At 37.7% G+C, this 26,743-nt stretch overlaps 1 protein-coding gene across 1 annotated transcript in view; it reads left to right on the top strand.

Annotated features, from left to right (window-relative positions):
• The window catches only part of LOC149779683 (hemicentin-1-like), a 425,151-nt gene that overhangs the window by 373,083 nt on the left and 25,325 nt on the right, over nt 1-26,743 (top strand). The window contains exons 31-34 of the mRNA XM_089938453.1: nt 607-763; nt 1,682-1,821; nt 2,879-2,908; nt 8,510-8,670. Of these exons, the coding sequence (XP_089794579.1) occupies nt 607-763; nt 1,682-1,821; nt 2,879-2,908; nt 8,510-8,670 (488 nt within the window). The remainder of the gene's footprint in view (nt 1-606; nt 764-1,681; nt 1,822-2,878; nt 2,909-8,509; nt 8,671-26,743) is intronic.

Below are 26,743 nucleotides of genomic sequence, written 5' to 3'. Positions count from 1 at the left end.
ATACAATGTGTGGTATATAGCACATAATGGTTCCTATACAATGTGTTGTATACTACCTAATGGTTCCTATACATTGTGTGGTAGATCACCTAATGGTTCCTATATAATGTGTGGTATATTACCTAATGTTTCCTATACAATGTGTGGTATACTACCTAAAGGTTCCTATACAATGTGTGGTAGATCAACTAATGGTTCTTATACGATGTTTGGTATATTCCCTAAGGGTTCCTATACCATGTATGGTATATTACCTAAGGGTTCCTATGAGATGTGTGGTTTATCACCTAGTGGTTCCTATACAATGTGTGGTATATTACCTAATCGTTCCTTTACAGCATGTGTAAATGATTCAGAAAATAATGTTGCTTCATTCCTGTTCAAAGTATTTGTTTGTTTTGGAAGAGTGTCGTGTTATATAAGTCACAGAAAGAGTGCATGTGCAAACAGTTTCAGTTTGACCAATATTATAAATATAATGTGAAACAATTCTTTGGTGTTTGTAAACCTTTTCCCTTAATTTAATAATATCGGTAAAATTATGGTCGTTATACCGATATATACCTTTACTTGAGTTGCAATTTTTTTCTTCTTTCATTGTTTTAGAGTCTAAGGCCCCTATATTGGTGCAAAAACCTCTGAAAGAACAGATTCATCTTGAAAACACCACAGTCAAGTTGGTCTGTAAAGTTAAGGGCAAAATACAACCATTTCTGAACTGGTTCAGAAATGGGGTTTTACTAGACGAGAGGGAAAATGGCAGGTAGGTCTTTGTCAACCCATGAAGATACTCACATGAATTATCTTAAACTAGACATAAACTTATAAAAGTATTTAAGTGATTTGAAAATTATATTTAAAAATGCCACAATGTTTTATGGTAATGAATAAATTATATTTGAATACACTTCATCTGTATGAGGTTATCACGTGATCTCAAACTCCTAAAGCACAAACTAAAGTTTTCTATACAATTTAGGAGTAGGCAAGCTTTTTAGCATTCAACTTCTTCAGGATCCTTTTCTTAATGCAAAACTTGACAAAATGCTTTTAGAAAAAAAAATTACTTTTCGGTTTAATGATAAATAATTACCAGTAGTTTACAAGTCAGAAAACAATAGTCATCTAAAGAGTTGTTGTTGCTGTTTTGAGGTTAACGCTATTTTTCAGCATATGACAGGCTATGGCGACCAGAACAACTGGTGGGTGAAGAACCATTTAAACCAATGGTAATAACCCACGACCCACTGGAAGCAAATGACAAGTTTTCTCACATACCCACATTGGATGAGCACGAGACTCGAACCCACACGGACAGCGGTGAGATGGCAGTGATCTGTAAAGGCGACTGCTTTGCAGCATTCACCCACCTAGGCCACTCTAAGGAAATGAATCAGTTGTAAAACATTTAAGCAACAAAATCATGCTCTTCGCAAAAATTTCATCAAATATCGTATTTATAACCACTACTTTTTCAATCCCTTTGTAAGTATTTGAGGTTCATTTTATCTCTTTGTGAGAATTCGAAGTTAATCTTATCTCTTTGTGAGTATTTGAAGTTCCTTTTATCACTTTGTGAGTATTTGAAGTTTATTTATTTCTTTTTGAGTATTCGAAGTTTATTTGATCTCTTTGACAGATTGAGCAATAACTTTCAACATTGCAACATTTCATCTTGTAGGTATACCATTAACCGTTTTTCACTAGTGATACATAATATCCAGAAGGAAGATGCAGGAACTTTTTCATGTCGAGCTCAGAATCAGTATGGGGAATCATGGGGCAATGCAACAATTCGAGTTGTAACTAGTCGAAATTCTGGTAAGGACCCTTGTCTTTCACACATATGAACACAACCATTTAACTCGACGAATAAACTATGGAAAGAAAAATCCTTTATTATGTGAGTACGTGGATACATAATTTCCTGTTTCTTCCATATAATTGGAAATCTGGATACGCTTACATGAAAAGAAGAATATGGGGGTGGGGGTGGGGTGGAGAGCATATCGTCCGTCCATATAATCAGGACACGTGGACAATGGACATTTAAGCAGTGATACGTAGAACAGATGAGCATCATTTCTGTTCGTATAAATCTGTGTTCGGACATGTGGACAAGCTAACATGTTGTTGTTGTTGTTGTTATTGTAGGGCTTAACGCCATTTTTCAGCACACGACAGGCTATACATGGCGGCCAGTATTAATGGTGGAGGAAGAACCCGGGAAAAAACCGGCAAGAACCACCGACCCACGAGAAGCTACTGGCAAGCTTTCTCACATACCCACATTGGATGAATCCGAGACTCGAACCCACGCAGACAGAGGTGAGATGGCAGTGATCCGTAACGGAGATCGCTTTAAACCACTTGGCCACTCGGGGCCCCTCAAGCTAACATGTAAACAGTGATATGGAGTACACATCATATAATATGGGGAGGAGGACTACTGTCTGTCCATATACTCTGGACAAGTGGACATGTAAATAATGATATGCAGAACAGACCATACATGGGGAGTAGACATGCTGTTTGTCCATATAAATGGGATGCCTCGACAAGGGAACGTATAAACAGTTATATGGAAGACTGATCATAGTCTGGAGTACGGGATATATTGTCTGGGAAACTTAGGTACATCCAAATGTAAATTTAGGAAAATCCAAAGTTTTTAATTAGTAAATTATTGATAACGTCCAGTACAGCATATTTGTAAACCTCAATTCTAAATCATGTTGTGTCATTACACTATTATGGTATTTCGTATTTTCTCCATGTTCTATTCAATTCGGTTTTCTTTTACTTCCAGAGATATACTTTTTTGCTTTTGTATCTATTCGCTTATCTATTCTATTCCTTTTTTTTATACTCCCAAAAGATTCCGAAGACCGTCTGAAAGGAAATGAGGGTATGTAAATATTTCTGGTATTTACTTTCTATTTCATATCTTTTCTTAAAAATTTCAATTTAAAATTTCTATTTTCATATCATGTATTAAAAGTGTAAAATTTAAATTTCTATTTTCATATCTTGTATTAAAAGTGTAAAATTTAAATTTCTATTTTCATATCTTGTATATAAATGTAAACTTTAAATGATAGATAAATTATGCAAGATTATAAACAGTCATATAGGGAACAAATATGGGTTCGGGAGGGTGACGAGTAAAACATATCATCTGTCCATAGAAAAATTGCCTGGACACGTTGACAGGCAACCAGTTGTATGGAGAATAGAGAATAGATCTTGAAGAGAAGGAGCGTATTATACGTCCAGTAATCAAGACACGTGGACAAGTGAACTGTACCAGTAATATGAGAGCTGACCTGAATACGCGCTAGTGTAGGTAGGTGGGTATGTGAAATGAATTTTGATAGGGACAAATAAAGATCAACACACACACACACACACACACACACACACACTCCAAACATTATGCGTTAGCTTAGAATGTAAACGAAGAAGAAATGTCACAAATAGACTATCCCTTACACCAACAAATACTATCCATGACATTAACAATACCATTTAACACGCCCTAAACACACTGCCCAGAAGGTCTTGGTTTTAGCTCAGAACGTAAACGAAGATGTAGTCTCGCAAAAACGAATATCCCTTTTACCACAAAAAACTATGCATCATACCACTATGCTATCCAGCACGTCATACTCACTATCCAAAAGGCCATGTGTTCGCTTAGAACTTAAGAGAATGGGATGAAATCTCACAAACTAGACTATCCCTTACACCAAAAAACATTGACTATTGTTCTATTGACAGTGTAAACTGAGAATAGATAGGTCGAACATTGTTACACTTCTTTGTGAACGCATGTTTTGGTTTTAAAATTCAGAGTTAACCATAAGCAGTGTTATACAGTGCAATGTCACTCGCGTCATTCTTGAAAAAGCTAAGTATTTGTTTCCTTTCTGAAAAACGACAGATCAAATGTCAGAAATGTTTTCCGTAACACACTGCAGTGACAAAATAGAATAAAGCTAAGATATCTGAATTGTACAAGTTCAAGTAAACTAAAGATTTTATGTCATCCAACCATTTACTAATGGAAGAAAAAGAACGTTCTACAAATTTTAGGGTGTAGGTTTTTGAGAAAACAAATTACATGACAAACGGAACAGTCCACAATATTATGGTAACTACTGATCACATTTTGGAGAGGTTTCCTAAAACAGGAATAGATAAAAATTAGGATTTAAATCAAATTTATTGCAACGGAGAGACACAGAGAGAGAGAGAGAGAGAGAGAGAGAGAGAGAGAGAGAAAGAAATAGAGAGAGATTATGGTATTCCTTCTTGCAAAAATTTTAACGACACTTTCGTTTGTTTTTATGGTATATTTTTCGAAAAAAGTTTTAAGAACCATTAGATGTAGACATTCACATCTATAGGAAATATTCACCATTGTAAAATATCACCAGAGTGAACCGAACACGAAAACGACTAAAATGTTCTCACAGAATAGTTCATCTAAATATGCTGTGATGTATTTAACAATACGATTGACACAGTTTTCATGAGTCACCCAGGGTACGATTGTTCGTGCGTTAGTTTTAAATTTTGTTTGTCAATCCCTACCAGTAAGTCACAGAAAAAACACAACCTTTATCGTCACTGTGTGAAGAGCTACAGAAGTCAATTCGAAGCGAACGCGGTAAAAAAAAACCTAGCCAATGAAATGGCTTATAAAACGTTATGCATTGTTGTTTTCTAAGGCAGTATGGCAAAATAATGCCTACGCTCATGCGTTGTTACCATTGCAGTGCAGACAGACTGGAATGTGAACTTACAATTCCTCTGTTGTGCATTGTACCATTTCTTCTTACCACATCAAATACTGAACGGTCAAAGAATTGTTTCGTGTTTTGAAGCTGACAATTTTGTTTATCTCACTTAAATATTTTGACATAAACACTCGCACTCACATCGGTAGAGTCAGAAGTGTTACAGTATTTAGTAGCATGTTAATTTAATGCTTTTTTCCTTCTTCATCCAACTTGTGAATTTGGGGTTTGAACGGAGTAAAGAAGCTAAAGTACAGTGAACCTCAAGGATTGTGACCCAAGCTGTACGTTTATTGATGCATGTACTTTCTTAAGAAAAAATATGACCTCTAAAACATAAAGATATAAGGCAAGCATGATTAGAATGAACAAAAAGACAACTGACTGTAGTAACAAAGGATTGTTTTCCTTCACGTCCGCGTAACTTAGTGTTTCAATTATCCTTTTGTAGGGCTTGAAACAAGAAAACTGAACACACTTAAGCACTTTGCTATAGATATATTCAACAACAGACTAAACAACAGAAATACCGTTACAACAATAAAAAGCCTCTCCGTTCAAAGAGAAAAAAGAGAAAACAAGAAAAGCAAGAGGAGGGAGACAGGTTTTCAGAAGATGAAGACCCTCTACAGGTCAAGAAATCTAAGAAAAAAATGACCACGAGGACGAACCCGTGTCGCTAAGAAAATTCAAAAGGAGAGACAGAGAGTGAAAGAAGAAGAAGAAAAAGGACTTTAATGGTGTGCTGGAAATTTCCATTGTAATTTTGAGAAGAATATACCATGATGGGGTAAAGGGATTTCGGCTATTATGTATGGGTTATTAAATAGTGCATGTGGTGTGATGGATAATATATTTGTGAGATTTCATCTCGTGTCTTTTACACTATACCCTTTACGTGTGATAGTAGGTATTGGGACACTACACAAGGTGTTTTGGATAATTTTGTATTGGGTGTTGAATGGTAGAGGTAATGTGATAGATATTATGTATATTCAGTCATATATAGTTTGTTTAAATACATTTCCAGTTTGACATGATAATTGGTATGTGGAGACAACACAATGCATTTTGGAATGTGTGCGTGTGAATATGTGTGTGTGTGTGTGTGTGTGTGTGTGTGGTGTTGGACGGTATGGGTATGTTTGGATAGTACGTTGATGAGATTTCATCTTCTCTTAAAATCTAAGGGGACACGAAACGTTGTATTTAGTGTATGAGTATTGGCTGGTAGAAGAGATGTAATGGATAATATGTTTTGTTTGTCTTATCTCATTCTCTTACATTCTAATCTAACACAGGACATTTTTGAATAGTTTTTTGGGTGATGGATAGTATTCGTATGGAGTGTTAAATGGTATATAAGGTGTGTGAGAGACATTTCACCTCCTCCTCTTATACTCTGATCTAACATAAGGTGTTTTGGGATAGTGCGTGCAAGGGTGTTAAATGGTATTGGGATGAGGAATGGTATAGTAGGTGGGATAGATAGTATTTTATAGTGTGAATAATAGTATGTTTTGTTTGTTTTCATCTCCTTCTCTTTTAGTCTAAGCTGACACAAGGTGGTGTGTGTGTATGTGTGTGTGTAAGGGGTGAGGGATGGTATAGGTTATGTTTTGGATATTATTTTGAGATTTCTTCTCCTTATCTTACATTCTAAGCTAACAAATGGCGTTTTGGATAGAGTCCATAATGAGGTGTTGGATGGTATATAAGGCATGTGAGATTATTTTAGTGGGATGTCAGCTGTATCTCTTAAACTCTAAGCTACAAATGGCCTCTCGTGATAGTGCGTGTGTATGGGATGCTAAATATAATAGGGATGTTGGATGATATAATGGTGTGATGGATAGTGTTTTGTGGTATAAGGGATAGTCTAGTTCGTGAGATTTCATCCCATTCTATTAAATTCTAAGCGAACACATATCATTTTGGATAGTGAGTCTGCTCTGCTGGATAGCATAGTGGTGTGATGCATAATATTTTTATGGTGTAAGAGATAGTCTTTTTATGAGATTACATCTTCGTTTACATTCGGACCTAACACACAAGACTTTTGGGATAGCGTGTGATTAGGGGTGTTAAATGGTGTTGTTAATGTGATGGATAGTATTTGTTGGTGTAAGGGATAGTCTATTTGGGAAATTTCTTCTTCGTTTACATTCTAAGCTAACACATAACGTTTGGAGTGTGTGGGTATTGGTCTTTGTTTGTGCCTATAAAACTCTCTCTGTCCCAATCAAATTCATTTCACATGCCTACCTACCTACATTAACGCGTATTCAGGTCAGCCACTTGCAACATTGTTATTCAGTAACTGCCCGATTGAGGTCAGCCACGTGCAACACCGTTGCCTTTCTTCCCCAAGTGTATAGTACAGTGACGTTATTGAAGGTATACATTTTGAAGCTATAAATATAGACTTGGGGTTTTCCGTAGGAATTTCCACAGGTTGTAGCTATAAACAGATACTAGGGTTTTAAATGGGATCGTCACACAAGTTGAGGCTGTAAATATATACTGGGTTTTCCATAGGAGTTTCCACAAATTGTAGCTAAAAATAGATAGAAGGATGAGAAAAAAATAAGAAAAAATGTCCCGGAGAAAATGAGTAGTTGGTGTAGAAAAAGGGAAGAGAGAACATATATAAAAACCAAGGCACTTTTCAGGGCCACTCCATTGCCTTGAAAAGATGTCTATTCTCTATTGCCAAATTTGTTATTTGTCTGTTGTATAGTTGTATGTGTGTTTGTTTGTTTGTATACGTCTATGTCTGTGTCTGTGTATGTCTCTATTGTGTTTGTTCCCTTGTCCCTAGATAGTCCCCATACCATTTCCCAATTGTCTTTAGACAGTCCCATCAATATTCAAGTCCCCCCTTGTCCCTACACAGTCCCTTATTAAATTCCATTGTCCCTAGAGCTTCCAACCCGTGTTAAAATCCCGTTGGTTCCCCGATTACAAAGACCCATTTTTGACATTAAAGTCTATTTCTTTCTCTCTCTCTCTCTCTCTCTCTCTCGTCTCCCATTACTACTAATTCTGCTTGTTAAATGATCATCAAATATCCTCAAATTAAAAATGTAAATGAGAAAAATTATCAGAAGAATTAATGATAGGATTTGAGAAATCTCAGATAAATGTTTTATATTCGTTGTTAAGATGGGACATATTTTCTGTCCATATCAGTGAGGCAGGTGGACAGGTAACCAGTTGTATGGAAGGTAGATCATAAATGCGGTGGGGGTGGGGGTGAAGGATGGGAGCATATTGTCTGTCCACATAATCAGGATAAATGAACATGCAGACAGTGATATCGAGAAAAGATAATACATCTGAGGGTAGGGGATATATTTTCAATCCTTATCACTGGGACACGTGGACGTGCAGACAGTGATATGGAGAATAGTTCATATATGTGCCTTTATTCCGTTATATACTTAAAAGTAGTTTTACCAACATTATAAGTTTTCCTATATAATGTATTTCATTAAGTTGAACCATTTTATATTTTATTTTGGATGTTCCATCTACTAAAATTCAATTTCATTGTATTGATGTTTTTATTCAATACAAGGAATCAACTTATTCGATAATACAATTTAAATGACCCATATTTATTTACAATTCTTTATGGGATGGAAGCATATCTGATGCATAATCAATATTAAAAATCGTACAAAAATCAAGTAAATAAATTACAGGTCCACCCATCTTCTCTCCAAATAAAGACGGCAGTCGCTTCGTGGCTCGTCCAGTTGCACAAGATATCATACTTGACTGCGAGGCCCGTGGCTATCCATACCCAACAATCACATGGCTGAAAGATGGAGTAAAATTGGACACTGAGGATGAGGATTCAAACGTAATTGAAATTATTATTATTATTATTATTATTATTATTATTATTATTGTTATTAGTATTATTTCTCTCTTACACATGCTTCTTATGGTATTTCGGGTTGGTCTTTCTCTTGACCACCTCCCTCTAATCATTGTCGTTGTTCATCAATTTTCTTCTTCTTCTTCTTCTTCTTATTATTATTATTATTGAAAACTGGCTTAACTTGACCATCATTTATGTTTTACTATATGAAGATTAGTTTCTCTGTTATCTATTTATCTAGCATGGTTCCTTGAGCTGAGCAAACATTTAACATTAATATAGTTTAAGATTACTTTGCATTCCAGAGAAAGTTTACATTCCTCATCATGATGCATCTCTAAGGAGGAAAATTGAAAGTGGTGGCAGCCCGTTTTGTTTCTAATCGGGAAATGAATAATAGAATCTATGTTGGGGTTTTGACCGAGACAAGGAAATCTCAGTCAAGAGGTTACATTATTTGTCTCCCAACGAGGCTTGCCGAGTGCAGAGATATAATATAACCCCGCGACTGGGTGTTCCTTGTCTCGGTCCAAATCCCAACGTAGATTATTTTTCTCACCCAATATTTTCCTTTAAAGTAAAAAGAAGTTTTCATTAGTGCAATATAGTTCACGTCCAAATGTTCACATGCGGCTCGTTAATACAAATATGTTAATGAGGGCTGTGACGTGACCGCTGCATCCAAAGTACACAGTTATACGAGTGAGCAAAAAAAAAAATAAATAAACAACATTAAACGTTGCATAGCAATGAGGTATTATCACATTTAATATATGGATGTCATATGGAATTAACAATAAATAATTAATATTTATTACAAGAAAATGTTTCATTTTCATCAGTTCCAATTTTGAAAAGTTATCTTGTAAGTAATAAAACGATACGGGGTACACAGTTGTATTGTAGTTATACTTAGTACCAGCCGTAACGAAGAGAACATGTTGCATTAGATTATTCTTGGGCAATTAAAAATCTGCGCTATTATTGTATTTAACTCTCCTTTTCTTTGGAGGATGTAAAACTGTTTGTGTCTAACTTGTGTTGCAATTAATATTGATTGTAAAATTACACCCGTGTATGAAAAACCCTCCAAATACGGACCCTAGCGGATAACCATGTGCTGAACTTTCAAGTTCACGGTTTCTTTGAAAATTTATTTTTTTTCTCTTGGAAATATGGCAAGTACTACAGTGAAATTTGCTTATGGATTAATGTGTTGTCGGATAAACGATTCCTTCTGGCTGGTAAGTTGTTGTTGTTGTTGAGTTTAATTATAGTGGCCTGCGCACAATTGTGCATGTGTCACATTTTTTTCTGACTGCACCGCAGCCTGCTATTTGTTCCTGGGGAAGGGAATGGTGCCGCCTCCCCCAGGCTTTTATGGGTTCAAGAAACCCTGATTGTTTGGCCTCAATCTGTGGGTCCATAAAGGTCCCTTCACATCACTGGTTTTATTGTTGCATTTGCCTGGTGTTTCTTGCGTTTTTTTTTTTGTTTTTTTTGTTTGTTTTTTGTTTTTTTTAGTATAAATTATCTCATCATTACAAACGACTGAATCTTAAATACCATTTGTTCTGTTCAAAAAATATGTCTACATACGCATTGAGATAGAGAGGAAGAGACAGAGAAAAACAGACAGAAAGAGAGACACAGAGGGAGCAGTGAATATTACCAAAAAGTAATCTCCTCTGATTTGTCTGATATCAAAATTATCCAAATTGAGACACCAATGTTGTGGCGTCATGTATCGACTGGTGATTTATGTGACAACTATGGTCACAAACTTAAGTAGCAGAAAACAAGCAAAATCAACAAGTTTTATATTAAAAAAAACAACAAACAATTTAATTATTAGGTTATAAACGAAACAGCTGTGAGAGGAAACTTCCAGTACTTTGAAGTGATTCCAAGCTAATCTTTATACAGGTCAATGAAAGTCCTAAATGAAAGAAAAGTTCATATTAATTTTCAATGCCAGAAAGGTATTGGTCCTCCAAGAACCATAACATTGTAAAGATGGCGCTGTCCAGAATTCCTTTGAATAATTTATGACAGTTCTAGAATAATAGTATAGTGCAAATAATGTGCACTTCATATTTCACTGAACAGTCCAAACAAATGTTTTTCCTCTCATATAATTTCTAAGTACAGCATAAAGCACGTATGCAGACGTACAACAAGAACACAATAAGTGTGAATAACTCCAAAAATTGGAATGAAGCAAAACGCTTAATTTTCTGTTTATATACACAGTATATTGCGACTGTAACTCGCAATACTTCCCACGTGACGGCATACACTACTCAATTTGCGTCGAATTGGGCCCGTTCACGTGACCTAGCCCAACCAATGGGAAGCTGTAGAATTATTCTCGAAATGTCGAAATTCCATCAGTCAATGAGAAATCACGCCATATGCACCATTTTTAGTCTTATTATTTAGATTATTATTAATAATTGTCAAAACATACGTAAACATTTATTGATGATTCCGATGCAATATTATACTTTTAACAGATTCAAGCCACTTGGGCCAAACTTAACCCTGGATATTTTGTACACATTACAGCCATGAATAAGAATGATAAAAGTTAGAAAACATTATGTGAAAGGAGTTTATAAATAATAGATAATCTTAACACTTAGCAACATTAAATTTAAGGATATATTGCCAACTGTAAGTAATGCTCAGTCTCCAACAATATAACCAACAATATAACCACATTAGTAATGTGTGGCGCAACAGCCTCAAATGGGGCCTTGCAGCCTCCATGGGAAATTAACAAGGGGGTAGCTACGGTCTTAAATGGGAAATTAACATTCAGGCACCCAAAAGCCTCAAATGGGACCATGTAGCCTGAAGAGGACTTATAACCTCAAAACGGTAACAGTGTTTCAAGTGGATGACTTCATTAGAGTGGCGACTATGTAACAGTGTTCGAGTAGATCACTATGGATAAGTATGGAAAATCCTGTGTGAAAAGGATTCATAGATTTAACATGAGAATGGGTTTAAAGGGAAAAAGGATTGATGGGGTAAAACGTGTTATATGGTCAAACGGGAATGTGTTGGGGATTTTAAGTTGGAGTTGAAAACATTGACATACACAAATAAATGCACACAAGCACACACACGCATTAATAACCAACAAACACACAAAACACTTGTTACACTGTTGGTTGACGACAGAAACCATGGTACTCTAGTCTGAAGACGAATGTTGTAGGAGAGAGAGAGAGAGAGAGAGAGAGAGAGAGAATAATTGGTAAGAGTCAGAAACTCTGGCTACCATTTATTATTCTGTTATATTTTGCGGTATTATATGACAAGGAGAAATTAAAATGAGCTTACATTGAATTTCTGAAGACAACAATACATCCTATGTGCGAAATGTTCATGGGAAATTGTTTTCATTCATCAATTTCATAAAAGAGTAGTGTAATATTTATTTTCGAGTGACTACATTAACATTAGCTTTGTACCCAATTCCAAAATTAAAGGAACATCATGTTTTGCAGCACACGCTTTAAGATTACAATGTTACAGTATTTCCATAAAATCATGCCATGTTCAATCGGCAGTCTAAAGTAGACTGACTACAAAATATCATAGATTGTGACAATTGTTCTGAACGCATGTTGTGACTTTAGAATGAGACTGATGGATAGGATGCATGTTTAAAATGAGACTGTGGAATAGGATGGATGTATGTTTAGAATGAGACTGTGGAATAGGATGGATGCATGTTTAGAATGAGACTGTGGAATAGGATGGATGTTTAGAATGAGACTGTGGAATAGGATGGATGTTTAGAATGAGACTGGAATAGGATGGATGTATGTTTAGAATGAAACTGTGGAATAGGATGGATGCATGTTTAGAATGAGACTGGAATACGATGGATGTGTAGAATGAGACTGTGGAATACGATGGATGCATGTTTAGAATGAGACTGTGGAATAGGATGGATGCATGTTTAGAATGAGGCTGTGGAATACGATGTATGTTTAGAATGAGGTTGTGGAATAGGATGGATCAGACGCAGAGTAAGTTTTAAAAGTTTTGTGCTTGTTTGTTTGTTTTCTTTTCTTGGAAAACGGTAGATTGAATGTTATAAAGGTTTTGCATAACACATTACAGTGTCAGAATAGGACCATACATGTATTTGCTCTACAATGATGGTGCGGAATAGGGTGGAGTTTACTCAGGCTATTCTTATACTGTAAAGCAGAAGGTCTGTATTTAGCGTGCTGAGATTTTCTTCTCAGGAAAATGGTAGATTCAATGCTAGAAATTTATATCGTGACATATTGCAGCGTTGAAACATAACGCTCTTTGAGGGATGCACAAAGCTAAGATATTTTTCATGCACAAACGTACCTCAAGATTTATGGAAGAAGACAAATCGTTCTAAAAACAATTTGAAGTTACTAGTGAGTGAAGCAAATTACGGAACAAATGTAACAGTTCTTGTGATTACAAATCACATTGCTTGAGGTATTTTACATTGGGGACATATACCATTAGGATTTCAATTGAAATCGTTTTATAAGAAATTTAGTGTGTGTCTGCTTGTGAAACAGTTGTTGTTGTTGTTGTGGGGTTTAACGCCATTTTGCAGCACATGATAGGCTATACATGGCGGCCAGTATTAATGGTGGAGGAAGAACCAGAGAAAACCCCGGAAAGAACCACCGACCCACGAGAAGCTACTGGCAAGCTTTCTCACATACCCACATTGGCTGAATCTTAGACTCGAACCGCCGCAGAGAGGTGAGATGGCAGTGATCCGTAACGAAGAGCGCTTTAGACCACTCGGCCACTCGGGGCCCCGCTTGTGAAACAGAATTGACAATATGAGAGAGAGAGAGAGAGAGAGAGAGAGAGAGAGAGCAAGTCAAGGAATAGTTTATTGCTACTTTCAAAAATATCACGACACTTGCGTTTTTATGGCATATGTTTCTTAAGAAATTTAGAAAAACACACATCCCACTTAGAAAAATATATCATTAGGACGAATTCACTTTTCTTGATAAAATACAACAAGAGTAAGCTGAAGGCATAGTCGACTAAAATCCTTCCTTCAAAGACGTCAATTTACAATTCTCTCAAAATATTATAACCAAACAATGCAATAAGACTGATCAAATTTCCAGCGGTCACAAATTGTACGATTTTTCTTGCGTTAGTTTTATTTTTATCAACTGCTTAGTGGTTAGGCGTAGAAAAAATAGGTCCGATCTTGTCAAGTCACTTCGAAGCGATCGCGGTAAGAGGTGCATTATTTTTTCTCAGGTAGTGTGGCAAAATAATGCCTACGCTCTAGCCTTTTACCATTGCCATGCAGACAGACTGGATCGTAAATTTGCAATCTTGTATTTTATACTGTACGAATCTTTTTTCCTTACCACACTACATACAGAACTGTCACATTATTGGTTTGCGTTTCGAAACGGACACATTTACTTTTTACTTGGACATTTTGTCATACACACTATTAAACAGGCAGAGACTCTGTGTGTGTGTGTGTGTTGTAGTCATATCGCTACGATATCTGCAGTGCGACAGTTTTAAGTGATGTCTAGCACTGGGGAATTATGCCACAGACATGTAACATCATGTCCCTGTCAATCACATTTTCCCGACATCAGGCCAGCCAGTCCTAACACTAACCCCTGGATGCTAAGAACCCAACTACACAAATGCTAGAACCATTTTTATAAGTCTTTGGCATGACCTGCAGGGTCCGATCCCGCGACCTCTCCTATCTGAGGCCAAAGCTCTAACCATTTAGGCCACCGTAGCGGTGGCAAGGCGGTAAAAGCTCCACTATTTAATGGAAGTTTTTCTAACTAGTCAATGTGGGGATTTGAATGAGATGAAGATTTCTGGAAAAGTTGCAATCGCGTGTGTTTTAGAAAAAGGCAATGATCAGACAGAAGCTTTTCTCGTGACACATGTAAAGTGGAGAGTCTTTGCAAGTTTCAAAACTAAAGTCACATAGCTTTCTATTGCTTGTAGACATTTCGACTTTAAAAAATGTCAAGTATAACAAATCATTGTCGCAAACAAAAGTAGATATAGGGGCGTGATATTTGTTTTTTGGATAAATCCAGTAAACTTTGTAGCACACCTGCTGCCTTCATATTCACATCGACGACAAAAACATTTAATACTTTTCATGTACGTTTAATGGGTGTTCAAAGTCACAAGCTTTTAGCATAGAGCTTAAAAGAAGGAAATGAAACTTCCCAATAACACCTTCCACCCCACCAACTATACCATTCAAGATATCATACACACAATCCAAAATGCCCCGTGTAGTGCCTAAAATTCCGCATCAACTATCAAATGAAAAGGATGTAATGTAAATGAAGAAGATGAAACCGCGCAAACATAACATCAATCATATCACCTAGACAATCCAATACCCAATACAGACTAACCAAAATGCCTTGTCTAGTGTCTCCTTTCTAGCTATGGGAAGAAAGCGGTAGGGGTGAAGGACAGGAGAAGAAATCACACAAACATACCATCCAACACACCAACTATGCCATCCTGGATCACAAACGCACTAATCCCAACGCCTTGTGTAGAATCTAAAATCCCACACCAACTATTAGAAGATAGATGTATTGTGTAAAAGGAGATGAAATCGCATAAATATACCATACTAACATACCTATACTATCCAACACCCCATATTTACAATCCAAAACTCCTTTTGTAGTCGCATACGCAAACTATCAGACCAAGTGCGAAAGGTGTTTAAACAAACTACATGTAATGCAAAAAACCTAATATCTAATATCTCACCTCTACCATTAAACAACCCATACACAATACCCAACACGCCTCGTATTAGCATAAAATTTAAAGAAACGAAATCTCACAAACATACTATCCACTACACTATAAATATCATCGAATGCCCCATACACACAATCCAAATGCTTTGTGTAGTGCCCAAAATCCCAAGCAGCTGTCAGAAGAAACGGGTATTGTGTAAAAGAAGGAGAAGAAATAGCAAAGTTATACTCTCCAAACATACCTATACCATCCAATACCCCCTACACACCAACAATCCAAACCTACACGTACTATCAGACGAAAGGGTATGGTTTAAACGAAGGAGATGAAATCACATAAATACACTATCTTAGGTACCACTTATACCATCCAATATCCCATACACGCAATCGAAAACGCCTTGTGTAGTCTTCACAAACCAACTATCAGACTGATATGTAATGGTTGAAACCAAAGATTGAAATCTCAAGAAAGTACTATTCATGGCACCATCAATACTTTCCATTAATCTGAAACACTCATATGCACGCACACTACAAATTGCCTCGTACAGTCTCCACACAACAACTATCGGACCATACTGGGAAGGGTTGAAACAAACTACATGTAATCAAACAAATATACTATCCATCACACCATCTGTACTAGCCAATAATCCATACACTATGCAAAATCCCTTTATTCCATCATTCAATTATGTGGGTGTGCGAGTGCTAGTTGAAGTCACAGTTTAGTAAACCAAAACACAGCTACGATGGATGGTCATACTGCCAAATGCTTTGTTGTGTGTGCCTAGAGTGTGTACGTGAAGGAAAACTCCTTCGATTTCAATTTTCAGAAAAGACATGACACATAGTGATAGCGAGAGGCAAAAGAGCATATATTGATACAGTATCAGTTCAAACACAACGTACACCATTTCGAAAGTCAGCATGTTCATCCACAAGTAGTAACTTTCAAATACAAAATACTAATCAACATTTTGAACAGGAACATATTTACACATTTGACGAACTTCTAGAGGCAAAATCGACATACACTGACATAGGTCAATTAGCCATCGATACACACTACGTTTACTATCTAAACATAAAATATAACCATATTGTTCACAAAGCTATTCTTCTATTTTATCATCATTTCGAGCATACACTCTATCAAAACAAGTCACTAAATGTTCTAAGGGATATGTAACGCTTCGTTGATGAAGAAAATATACACAAAACTGTCCATACACCATGGAAGCGGTTCCTTGGAATCTCACATTATTGAATCGAGTCGATTTTGCATTTCTTTTCATAAAGGCAATGATGCCGTCTTCCAAAGGCGGAGATCCATAAAAATCGAAATAACCCACACTGTGATCGTAGGGAAAGTAGACGGCCACACAAAGAGTCCCTTTTTGATGATTGCAGTCGGTACTGATGGCATAGGCTTGAATGTCTCTAAGTTTGCCAAGAGGGTGGAATGACTTTATTTTTGTGGTGTTTAAGTTCATCTTTATCACACACTACAGGATTCCAAGAAGCGGTGTACGAACTGTGCGTCTGAAGGTAGTGAAGTTCCCATGCATTTTTTCTTTTTCTTAACAACGAATCACCAATTCAAACCAGACCTTTGACTTGAAAATATTTTTCAAATAAGGGGCTCTACGGTGCGTATCCATACACTGTGACAAGAGAGCTTCGATGTGCTGAATCTAAATCTAAGGGGAGCAATGGTGACGGAAGTCTTTATACCAGTGATTCACCATTTTCTCTTCGGAGATCAGACCCCAAAATTTGTGCAGATACTCTTCCAATTTTTTCTTCTTGACTCGTCATCATACGTATATCATGTTGAATCTGACTGGGGTGATCGTTTTGACATCCAAAACAGTTTTCGTGGGTCAAAGCTGTCATTCTGTCAGTTGTGTACTTTAGCGAAACAGGGGTTTATAAATTCTTCTGATTCCGGCCATCTCGACATCATGACAATCTCCTTTTCTTTTTCTTGTTCTAGCTCAACGACATACTTGTCACCATCTCCATGTATGCCTTCTATTCTAATGCAGACATATTCTTCCATAGCTTCTAATAGTTTAAAATCACTTGTCTCATACTGCTGATTTCCTGAGTATTGTCAAATTGTGCATGCATGATGACGTTTACCGTGTTGGGTAGAGCTTCTGCAATCTGAAGTTCCACACAAAGGTAGGCGAATTTTATAGGGTGATGTTCATCATCGCTGCTTTGGTGACTGGTATTAGTACCTCACTTTCCGTTGGCTTCATACAGGGTGAATAAGAGCTCAAGTACCTTTCCTGCTGAAGTTGGGTTCTAAGGGTCTATCACGTTAGATTGAGCATCTCAACTTTCTTCTATCTTGGACACTCTGTAGTTCTTAAACTCGAAATAATTTTAATTGATGGTTGCATATCTGACCATGTCGACGAGTAAATGTATGGATAAAAGACCTTGGAAAGAAGATATTCGATCTTTGATCCAGCGGCAATGAAGATCTTTACTTCCATTCGTTCTGCTCAAAGTGTGGCTGATGTCGTTTCCCACTTTGGGTAACACTTTCACACGGTGAACTTAGTGTCGGGCTTCTTCGATGATGATCTTGTACTTGTAAGCATGAGCCATCGAACGGAAAACCGTATTACTTTGATTCAGTCTCAGGCGGACATCAACTACGCTCAGCAAATACTTGTCTTGAAACCACATGTCCGAATGAAAACGACCTCTTGCGTCCTTGTTTGAGCTTGACTCAATTTTCGTTAAATCCCATAATGTGGTCTGCATCGTCATCGTTTATCAATTATGTATCCTTGAACGTATCCAACGTGTCAGGTTTCCATATCTCAGAAGCATCCAGATGCGTGTTCTTGGCTTTTTTCCGTACATAGAGATTTTCTAGGTACGCTTGGTAAGGGTAAGTATCAGCGCTGCTGCTAACCAGTTTGTTATTCAAGTACCAATCAACTAGTATGGCATCGACAGCTATATTAATGTTGTCCACTTGGGGAGAACTTTGACTATTCAGATCGATGTCCTTTCATTTCAAATTCGATATGGGCTGAGGAGTCAAAGAGGGTATGGAATGAATTTCTACCCATTTTCTTTATTAATCAATGACGTCAACATTATCTGGCTGTTCTTCTTTTCTTAGTCTCTCTCTGAAGGGGTGTCGATATTTCTTTCAGCCGTACCATTGCTGTTTCGTGGAAGAGAAAGGAATGCCTTCATCAGCAACGTTCATCGTGTTTATAATATACCTTTGTTGAGCCAGAAGGTCTTTTCCGGTTAGAAGCAACACATCTTTGCCTGCTCTAATGAAAGGTTGTTTGAGGTTTTGCTTGTCGTTGATGACATATTGGAGAAATTCCTGTCCATGCGTCAATCGGCATCTTTCAAAGCGTGCAATCCTCGTGTCGTCATCAATTTAAGATGATTTGCACTGTAGGAATAGCGGGCTAGAGTATATCTCTTAAACAATGTCGTCGTTTTTTAACTACTCCTCGGTACAAATGATACATGACATTCAAGTCACTAAGGTATCTTTTTCAAAAACGTGCTTTCACAGTGAATAGAATATTTCGTCCCGGACCTTCTTTTATACCAATGCTGACATTGTCGAAATACATCTAACTGACTGTCAAAAATTGAGGATGTACAAATTTACATTCAACCTGATCGATGCTTCCACCATTCTCGTAAGCGTGTGTGTGTGTGTGTGTGTGTGTGTGTGTGTGTGTGATTAGGATTTTTAACTTAGCTTTAACAATCGTTCAGTCATATCGCTACGATGTCTGCAGTGTGGCAGTTTATAGTGATGTTTAGCACTGGACTATCATTCCGCAGTCATTTAACATGATGTCCCACTCAGTCACATTATCCTGACACCAGGCCGACCGGCCCTAACACTAACCTCTTAATGCTGAGCGTCTAGCGTGGCAGCTGTTAGTAGAATTTTTGTAAGTCTTTGGTATGACTCGGCCATGAATCAAACCCATGACCTTCCGCATCCGAGGCGGACGCTCTGACCACTAGGCCACCGGTGCTGTGTCCTTCTCGTAAGCAACGATGGCAGAATCCACTTTTTGATGGGAATGAATCGCAGTAAAGGCGCCGTTTCCCACCACGTTGTACTCCACTACATTGGATTACACAAACATTAAATTCGTGCCTTCCTTATACTCGACAGGTGTACCAAAATGCTTGAAAAATTCCGTGTCGCTCTGAATTTCTTTCTTGCGAGCCATTCTAGAAATTCCACTGAAAATAAAATACAACACAGGACAAAAGGTATAGCCAGTATGTTGAAATCTGAAATGTCCAGAATATGTCCAGAGTATGAGACATTTTATGCTTATCGAGTATGACCTGTGCTAACCTGCTCGTCGAACATAGGGACAATCACTTCCACCAGATGCTGGGCATTAAAACAATACCCTACAGGAAGTTTTAGGGTATAGGCAAGCAAAAGCTGATCATGACGTCACGGTGCTCTGGAGTCGTAAACAATCAGATCGTTTTTCTTTATCCAACATTTCGTGCACTTGTTCAAGGATTCGACCACAGGTTAATTTTTGGTGTTGTTTAGGACTTGCGTGGGATGAATGTATGCTAACAAAGCGACCTTTCAATGCACTCCATGATTTAATTGGATGGCGTGAGGTAATTTGGCCTATAAACAAAACAAGGTATTGTTGGGAAACACATCCATGGAACTGTCATTATTTCTTATTCCTAATTAGACGGTGCTGCTTTCTGAGAAGTAACTCGATGTCTAAGGAGTTTTCAACGGTTCAAAAAGAGGGCTGCTGCTGGGTTCTGGAGGTGGCTGTCATTATCCGCAAGGCTACCGATATTGCTGCCGAAAGAATATTTAAAGGAAAGATTTGGTAGAAAATAACCGATCAACTGCCGAGTCTTCACTCCACAATTGTTCGTCTCCTTGTTTCGAACTCGCATTGATGATTGCTGTTCCGATGGCATAATACACCACAAAGATTTGGCTGAAGAAGACCATTTGTGTTTCAGGCACATGTTACCTGCATCACACGCACAGGGGCTGCTTTAGTAGATCTTGAAGAGAAGAACCATGAGAAGGAGCAGTCGCTGCTGTTGTGTTGAATGGTACAATGGCCATTTCCGTTTATAGTCGATGGTTGCGAAACGGCAATCCGAGAATCATAACTCGGGGGATACCTTTCCAATGCACATACACTTCCTCTACTGGTCGTTTTCCTCCTTTCCTTGATGCTTTGATATCTTACACGTCGTGTTCAGTTTTGGTCACTCGATGTAACTTGGGCAAGTAAAAGGTTCTTTTGAGCACTTTATTGTTCATGTTTTCCAATTTGTGGACGGCAGGATGGCTCTCACGCACTCGTACAGTGACAAGAAACAATTCGGTGGCCCAGTTAGGTAAATAACCTTAATCGAAGGTGCGTTTGGTTTTTCCAATGCGCATCCAATCTCCCGGCGTTAACAGGTCACGTTTCTTGGGGCAGTAGGCGTCGTTCGAAACAAGCGATCAAAGAAGACCAGAACGTTGTCGTTGGTGACTTCTTCGAGGTCGCATCCGATTTTCCGATAGTAAGATTGTTTGTAAGCTTTGACCAGGCGCGGTAAGACGTCATTTTACTTTAGGGTGTGTTGATGCATACAATATTGTCAATATTTTCAAATACGTTCTTTTAAAGATCTTTGAAAACATTCCAAGACGCTGCCTTTGGTTTCGGGATTCTTGGTGGTGAAAAAATGGATGTCTCTTTTTAATTCTTTTTGAGATCTTGGTTTTGTGCATTGGTTTAGTGCCTTTGTTTGCCTTTTGGAGAGGTTGAAGTCCGCTTTCTTTCAATAACTCGGAGCTCGTTTTGGATATCAGAGGCGCGATACAAGGAAATTGAGAAAAGACGTTGATGACACAAAACAAATATATTTGGAACAGCAATTGTACTTGACCAAATGAGACACATCGCCTAAATTCACTTCCTATTGATGATTGATGCCCTCACTTTGGTTTGACTTCTGGAAGTATTTTGTCGAATAGGTTTGTTTAACGCGTACGTCGTTTGTTCTTGTAACCATCGTCGCACCTGGCGTAAGCGTGCACTTTTCAGTTGGGTTTTGGCAGCACACTAGTTTTTAACTCCCTCCTTAACCAGCAGGATGAGCAGGATTGTAGAAAATGCTGGTGAGAAAAGGACACTCTTCAATAAGTCATCCATTGTTCACCGATGCTTTTCAAGGTTTTGTGAGGCTGACAAATACTTGGCGTGATCGACGATCCACATTTGTAGGAACCGAGTGTGGTGGTGGTGTAAAAGGTGTTCATGTTTTCTTGATTTCATTTTTGACTTTTGATTTCCCTTCTTTCTTCTTTTTTTTCATCCTTTTAACCCAAGCTTTTATTTGTCATTCTTAGGGAGTGGGGTACTGGGTCAGAAAGGACTCTGAATTCGTTTTAGGGTTGTGAGCCGACGCTGTTTTAAAGACTTCTCGTGCGTCTTGTTCTTCTTGCATCCGTGTGTCTACGTCACTCTTGGACACTAGGGATGATGTTTGGCTTTTCATTGTAGCCTTTAAATCTTTCAGAGTCGGTGTTTTGTCTAAAATGTTTTGGTGAAAGCGTTGAAAACTTTGCAAGACTTGGCCGCACCATTGCGATTTTTAGGTTTCTGACAAATCGGTGCAATCCATCAATGATTGCAATTCCTGTCACTGTAACAACTCGCTGAGATGATAACTGGGAGGTAAATGAGGGGTACATTGTTCGTTCCAATGATGGAATTCCATTCATCGTTTGTATGGTACTAATGTTAGCTTTCTTCCTTCAGTGAGATTACAAGGTACACGTATGAAGTCTTTCCAGAAAAGCTATCCTTTTTACATTTTCATGATACCGCATAACAGTGGCTAAGCAATCGATCCTAACAACACTTGCTGCAAGGGTCCTATCATTCTCACTGCACCAGAATCGTTTTCTTTTGACTGTTGGATATTTTCTTTTTTACCATTTGGCGAAAAACTTCGATGTTTCCATAAGCGTTCATTTTGGTGCTTGGATAAAGGTATCTTTTATTTCAAGACATTCAAACGACATTCACACACGATATTGATTTCTTTAGGATCGGTTTGAATGAGTTGCTTTCAATGGGGAGGATTGGATTTCGTCAGTACCGACAACACATCCCAATGACTGGCTAAACGAGGAGGGGATAATTTCTTTTTCCTTGTTTGGAAGGCGAGTGTTGTGTATTTCTGTCGGGTAACATCGTTTTCTTTCAGGAGCAAAAACAACTGAAGTGAATCGCCTGGATTATGCGTTTTATATACTGGAATTCGTCGCCACGATTGGCCGGTACGTCGTACCATCTTCATCATAGGCACCACTCGACGTTTAGGTGTTTGCAATTAACTAAATCGTAACAGTTCTTTTTTGGATAAATCTAGAAAATTTAGTAAGATTCCCGATCTCTCTTGGACATTGGCCTTGTAGTAGGGTACCTTTTTAGCGGCACCCACTGCTTCTAAAGAAGAAGAGAAGTCGTAGCCACTGGAGAAGTTAATTTAGGTATGGGTTTTCATCTGTTTCATCAAATCGGGAAAGTCACTTGTTAAATCGGGTTTGGCCGGCATCACGAGCAATGTCGAAGTCCAAGAGGCTGGAGACAGGGTCATTAGGTTAGTGCGATGGGAGAGTACGGTTGAGTCCGATGAGCAGTGCCTCTCTTTCTAGTAGAACCCGTTTTTTCACTTTTTGTGACTTTTCTTTTTCTTGGGGCTTTTCTTTTCTTGTGTTCTGGTCGTGGCACAAAACGTTTTCTACTTGGAATGTCTTTGGGAGAGAATATTATTCTCGAGGGGGGTGTGGCTGTTTGGGCATTAGAGTCCCATTTTAGACGGGAACGAATGATGACAGCCCGAGAGAGTTGCTGCCGCCAGGTTTGAAAATAATTTGCTTTTTGGTTTGAGAATCGATTCTTGGATCGGCAAGATGTGACAAGGCCACTTTATGTTTGTCAAAAATCGATTGATCTGATGAGGGATGTGAATGATGCCTTGAAGTAATTCATACGCTATCACCGTTTTGGATTGAGTTTATGGGGTGTTGTATAGTATCGTTATGCTTGTTTAGATTGTTTGTGAAATTTCATCTCCTTAATTTATATCACACCCGTTTCTTCTGATAGTTGGTTTGGGATTTTATACCCTATACAAGGCGTTTGAGGTATTGGTTGTTATATTATTTAGCGTGTTGGATACCACGTTTATGCGATGTCATCTCATTTCTTTTAAACCCTAGCACTTTCTTCCAGTAGTGGGTGGGGGGCGGGGGGTAGGGCATTAGAAAATGCGGTTTGGATAGTGTATAAGGGGTATTGGATGGTATAGGCGATACGACAAATAGTATGTTTGCGTGATTACATCTTCATGTACATCACACACGATTCATGTAATAGTTGGTGCGTAATTTTAAGCACTACACAAGGCATTTTGCATGGTGAGTATGGTGTGCTGGATGTTATAGTTGGTAGGACTGGATATTATATTTGTGAGATATCATTTTCTTCTTGTACACTCTATGCTAAAAGCGTATGACTTTGAACACCCATTAGACGTACATGAAAAGTATGTCTTATGTCGTCGATGCAAGTATAAAGACGGAACAGGTGTATTATAAACGATGTTTGCTGGATTGATCCAAACAAATGACACAGCCCTATCTTTACTTCTGTTTGTGCTAAATGACGTGTTATACTTAATATTTGTTGAAACGTCTAAAATTGATAGAAAGATATGTGACTTTAGCTTTGAAACTTGCAAAGACCTGCACGTTCCATTTGTTATGAACATATATATATCGGATCTTTGCCATTTTCTAAAACATGCGAGCTTGAAACTCTACCAGAAATCTTCATTTGATTTACACGCATAAATTCACTACTTTGAAAAAGATGTTCTTCTCTCTACCTATGTGAGTGTTTGTATGTCAAAATATCTAATTGAGAAATATTTTAGTCCGTTTCAAAACGCGAACCAATAATGTGACAGTTCAAGATTTAGTGTGGTAAGAAAAAAAGTACAGAACACAATACAGGATTTGAAATTCATAATCTAGTCTGTTGTCCTGCAATGGTAAAAAATTGAGCAGATGTTTTATTTGCCACACTACCTTAGAAAAAAACAATGCGTCACTCGTTATGAGCGATTTCACGACTAAAAGTATTTTCTTACCGCGTTCGCATCAAATCGATTTCAGTGGCCAGCCACACAGTGATAAGATCTGATGTGTTTCTTTCTTCGCCTAACCACTAAGTGCTTTACAAAATATGAACGATAGAACAATCGATGGAACCTTTCTGTCTGTGTCTCTTTCTGTCTCTGTCTCTGCAGCTATGTTAATTCTCTGATTCACAAACACAATAGGTTTCTTATAAATTTATTTTGACTGAATTCCTAATGGTATCTGTTCCCGATTTCAAACACCTCGTAAATTCCAGGTTACACTACGCAGAAGCAAAACCTGATTACATTTTATTCCACATATAATACCTAAACAATATATCTATATACGTAATTCCGTGACACTTCTTCCATGGGTTAATATAAATCTTGAGTTGTGTTTGTGCATGCCAGATGTCTTAGCTTTGGGTATGAGTGGCCCTACTTTTACGCTGCAGTATGTCACGATAGAACTTTCAAGCATTGGATCGACCATTTTCCGAAGAAGAAAATAACAGTAAAATTAAATACAGACCTTCTGCGTTACCGTATAAGAATAACCTGAGTACAACCCACCCTATTCCACACTATCTTTGTAGAGCCAGTACACGCTTTGTCCTATTTTGGCACTGCAATGTGTTAAGGGCAAAAGTTTCTAACATTCAATCTACCGTTTTCCCAAAAGAAGAGAAAGTAAACAAACAAGCACAAAGCTTTCTAAAAAGGATTCGAGAATGTCTTATTCTGCATTGTTTGACCAGTCATATTCTACACTCTCATTCTCAAGCCCACACATACGTTTAGAAAAACTGTAATAATGCATGGTCTATTAGTAGTCAATCTAATTTAGACTGCCAATAGAACATGACTTGATTTTCCTGTTCCCCAGGCTATGTCCATAAGGTGTATGCTGCAAAAGCGTGATGTCCTTTAATTTGGGAGTGGGTATCATGTTCCTACAGTCAGTCGACAATAACTATAATTCATCCCTTTTATGAAATTGATGAATGAAATCAATTTCCCATCAACACGTCTCACAAAGAATGCGTTGTTGTTTTCAGCAAATCAAGATAAAATGTTAATTTCTCCATTTTTCCTTGTTATTCTTTTACCTCAAGAAATAATAGAACCGAAAATGGTATTCTATGTTCCGTTGTTTGATCCTCTCTCTCTCTCTCTCTCTCTCTCTCTCTCTCTCTCTCTCTCTCTCTCTCTCTCTCTCTCTCTCTCTCTCTCTCTCTCTCTCTGAAAACACTTGTCTACAAACAAAAGTACCGTGCCTTCTACCCTCACCCAGTAGAGTAACAAGTGTGTTGTGTCTGTTGTGCTCCTTTGTGTGCTTATATGTCTTTGTGTATGTCTATTTTGACACTATAAACACATCTGACCCAAACAACCACTTTGTCTTTTAAACTGATCACCATGTTGAACCAATTTACCCCTTTCACATAGGATTACCCATACTTACCTATAGTGGAGTACTGAGGTCAGCACAGTTACTAAGTCACCGCCTTATTTTGAGGTCCCTTGAAACTTTGAACCACTAATTACCATACTATTATCAATAGGTTTGGATTTTAATTGAGAGGACGTGACTCAAACTTTACTTATCTCATGCCTAAATACAGCAAGTAATGAAAGAGCCTTCACTGTTATAGACAACGTGTGAAAAAAAATTATGATCTAATCTAGGGGATAAATTGCATTTTAATATGAGATATGGGCAATCTGTATCACAATTAAAACGTGCTTACAATGTCATGATAAATACAGAATTGGAAATGGAAGTAAGTTCATAGAAGGACATGCATATTCAAGTTGTCAAACAATGCATCGTGCATCCGATCATTGTAGGATTATGTTCTGTTTTCAAAAATAGGTGGTAAAACTATTTCAAATATGTGGGAAATAATGTTACATGTTTTTCATCCCTTAAGTGCGAAGCTGAACATGCCATCACTGTTTTAGTTTATCTGAGAACGTCAGTGTTCTGAACTTTCTGGCAGCAGAAGCTTCTTAAACAG

This window comes from Sinohyriopsis cumingii, chromosome 17 (assembly GCF_028554795.1).
Source record: "Sinohyriopsis cumingii isolate HCF-2022 chromosome 17, ASM2855479v2, whole genome shotgun sequence".
Taxonomy (NCBI): Eukaryota; Metazoa; Mollusca; class Bivalvia; order Unionida; family Unionidae; genus Sinohyriopsis; species Sinohyriopsis cumingii.
The sequence above is the reverse complement of the archived record's forward strand: the minus strand, read 5'-3'. Positions and strand labels throughout refer to the sequence as shown.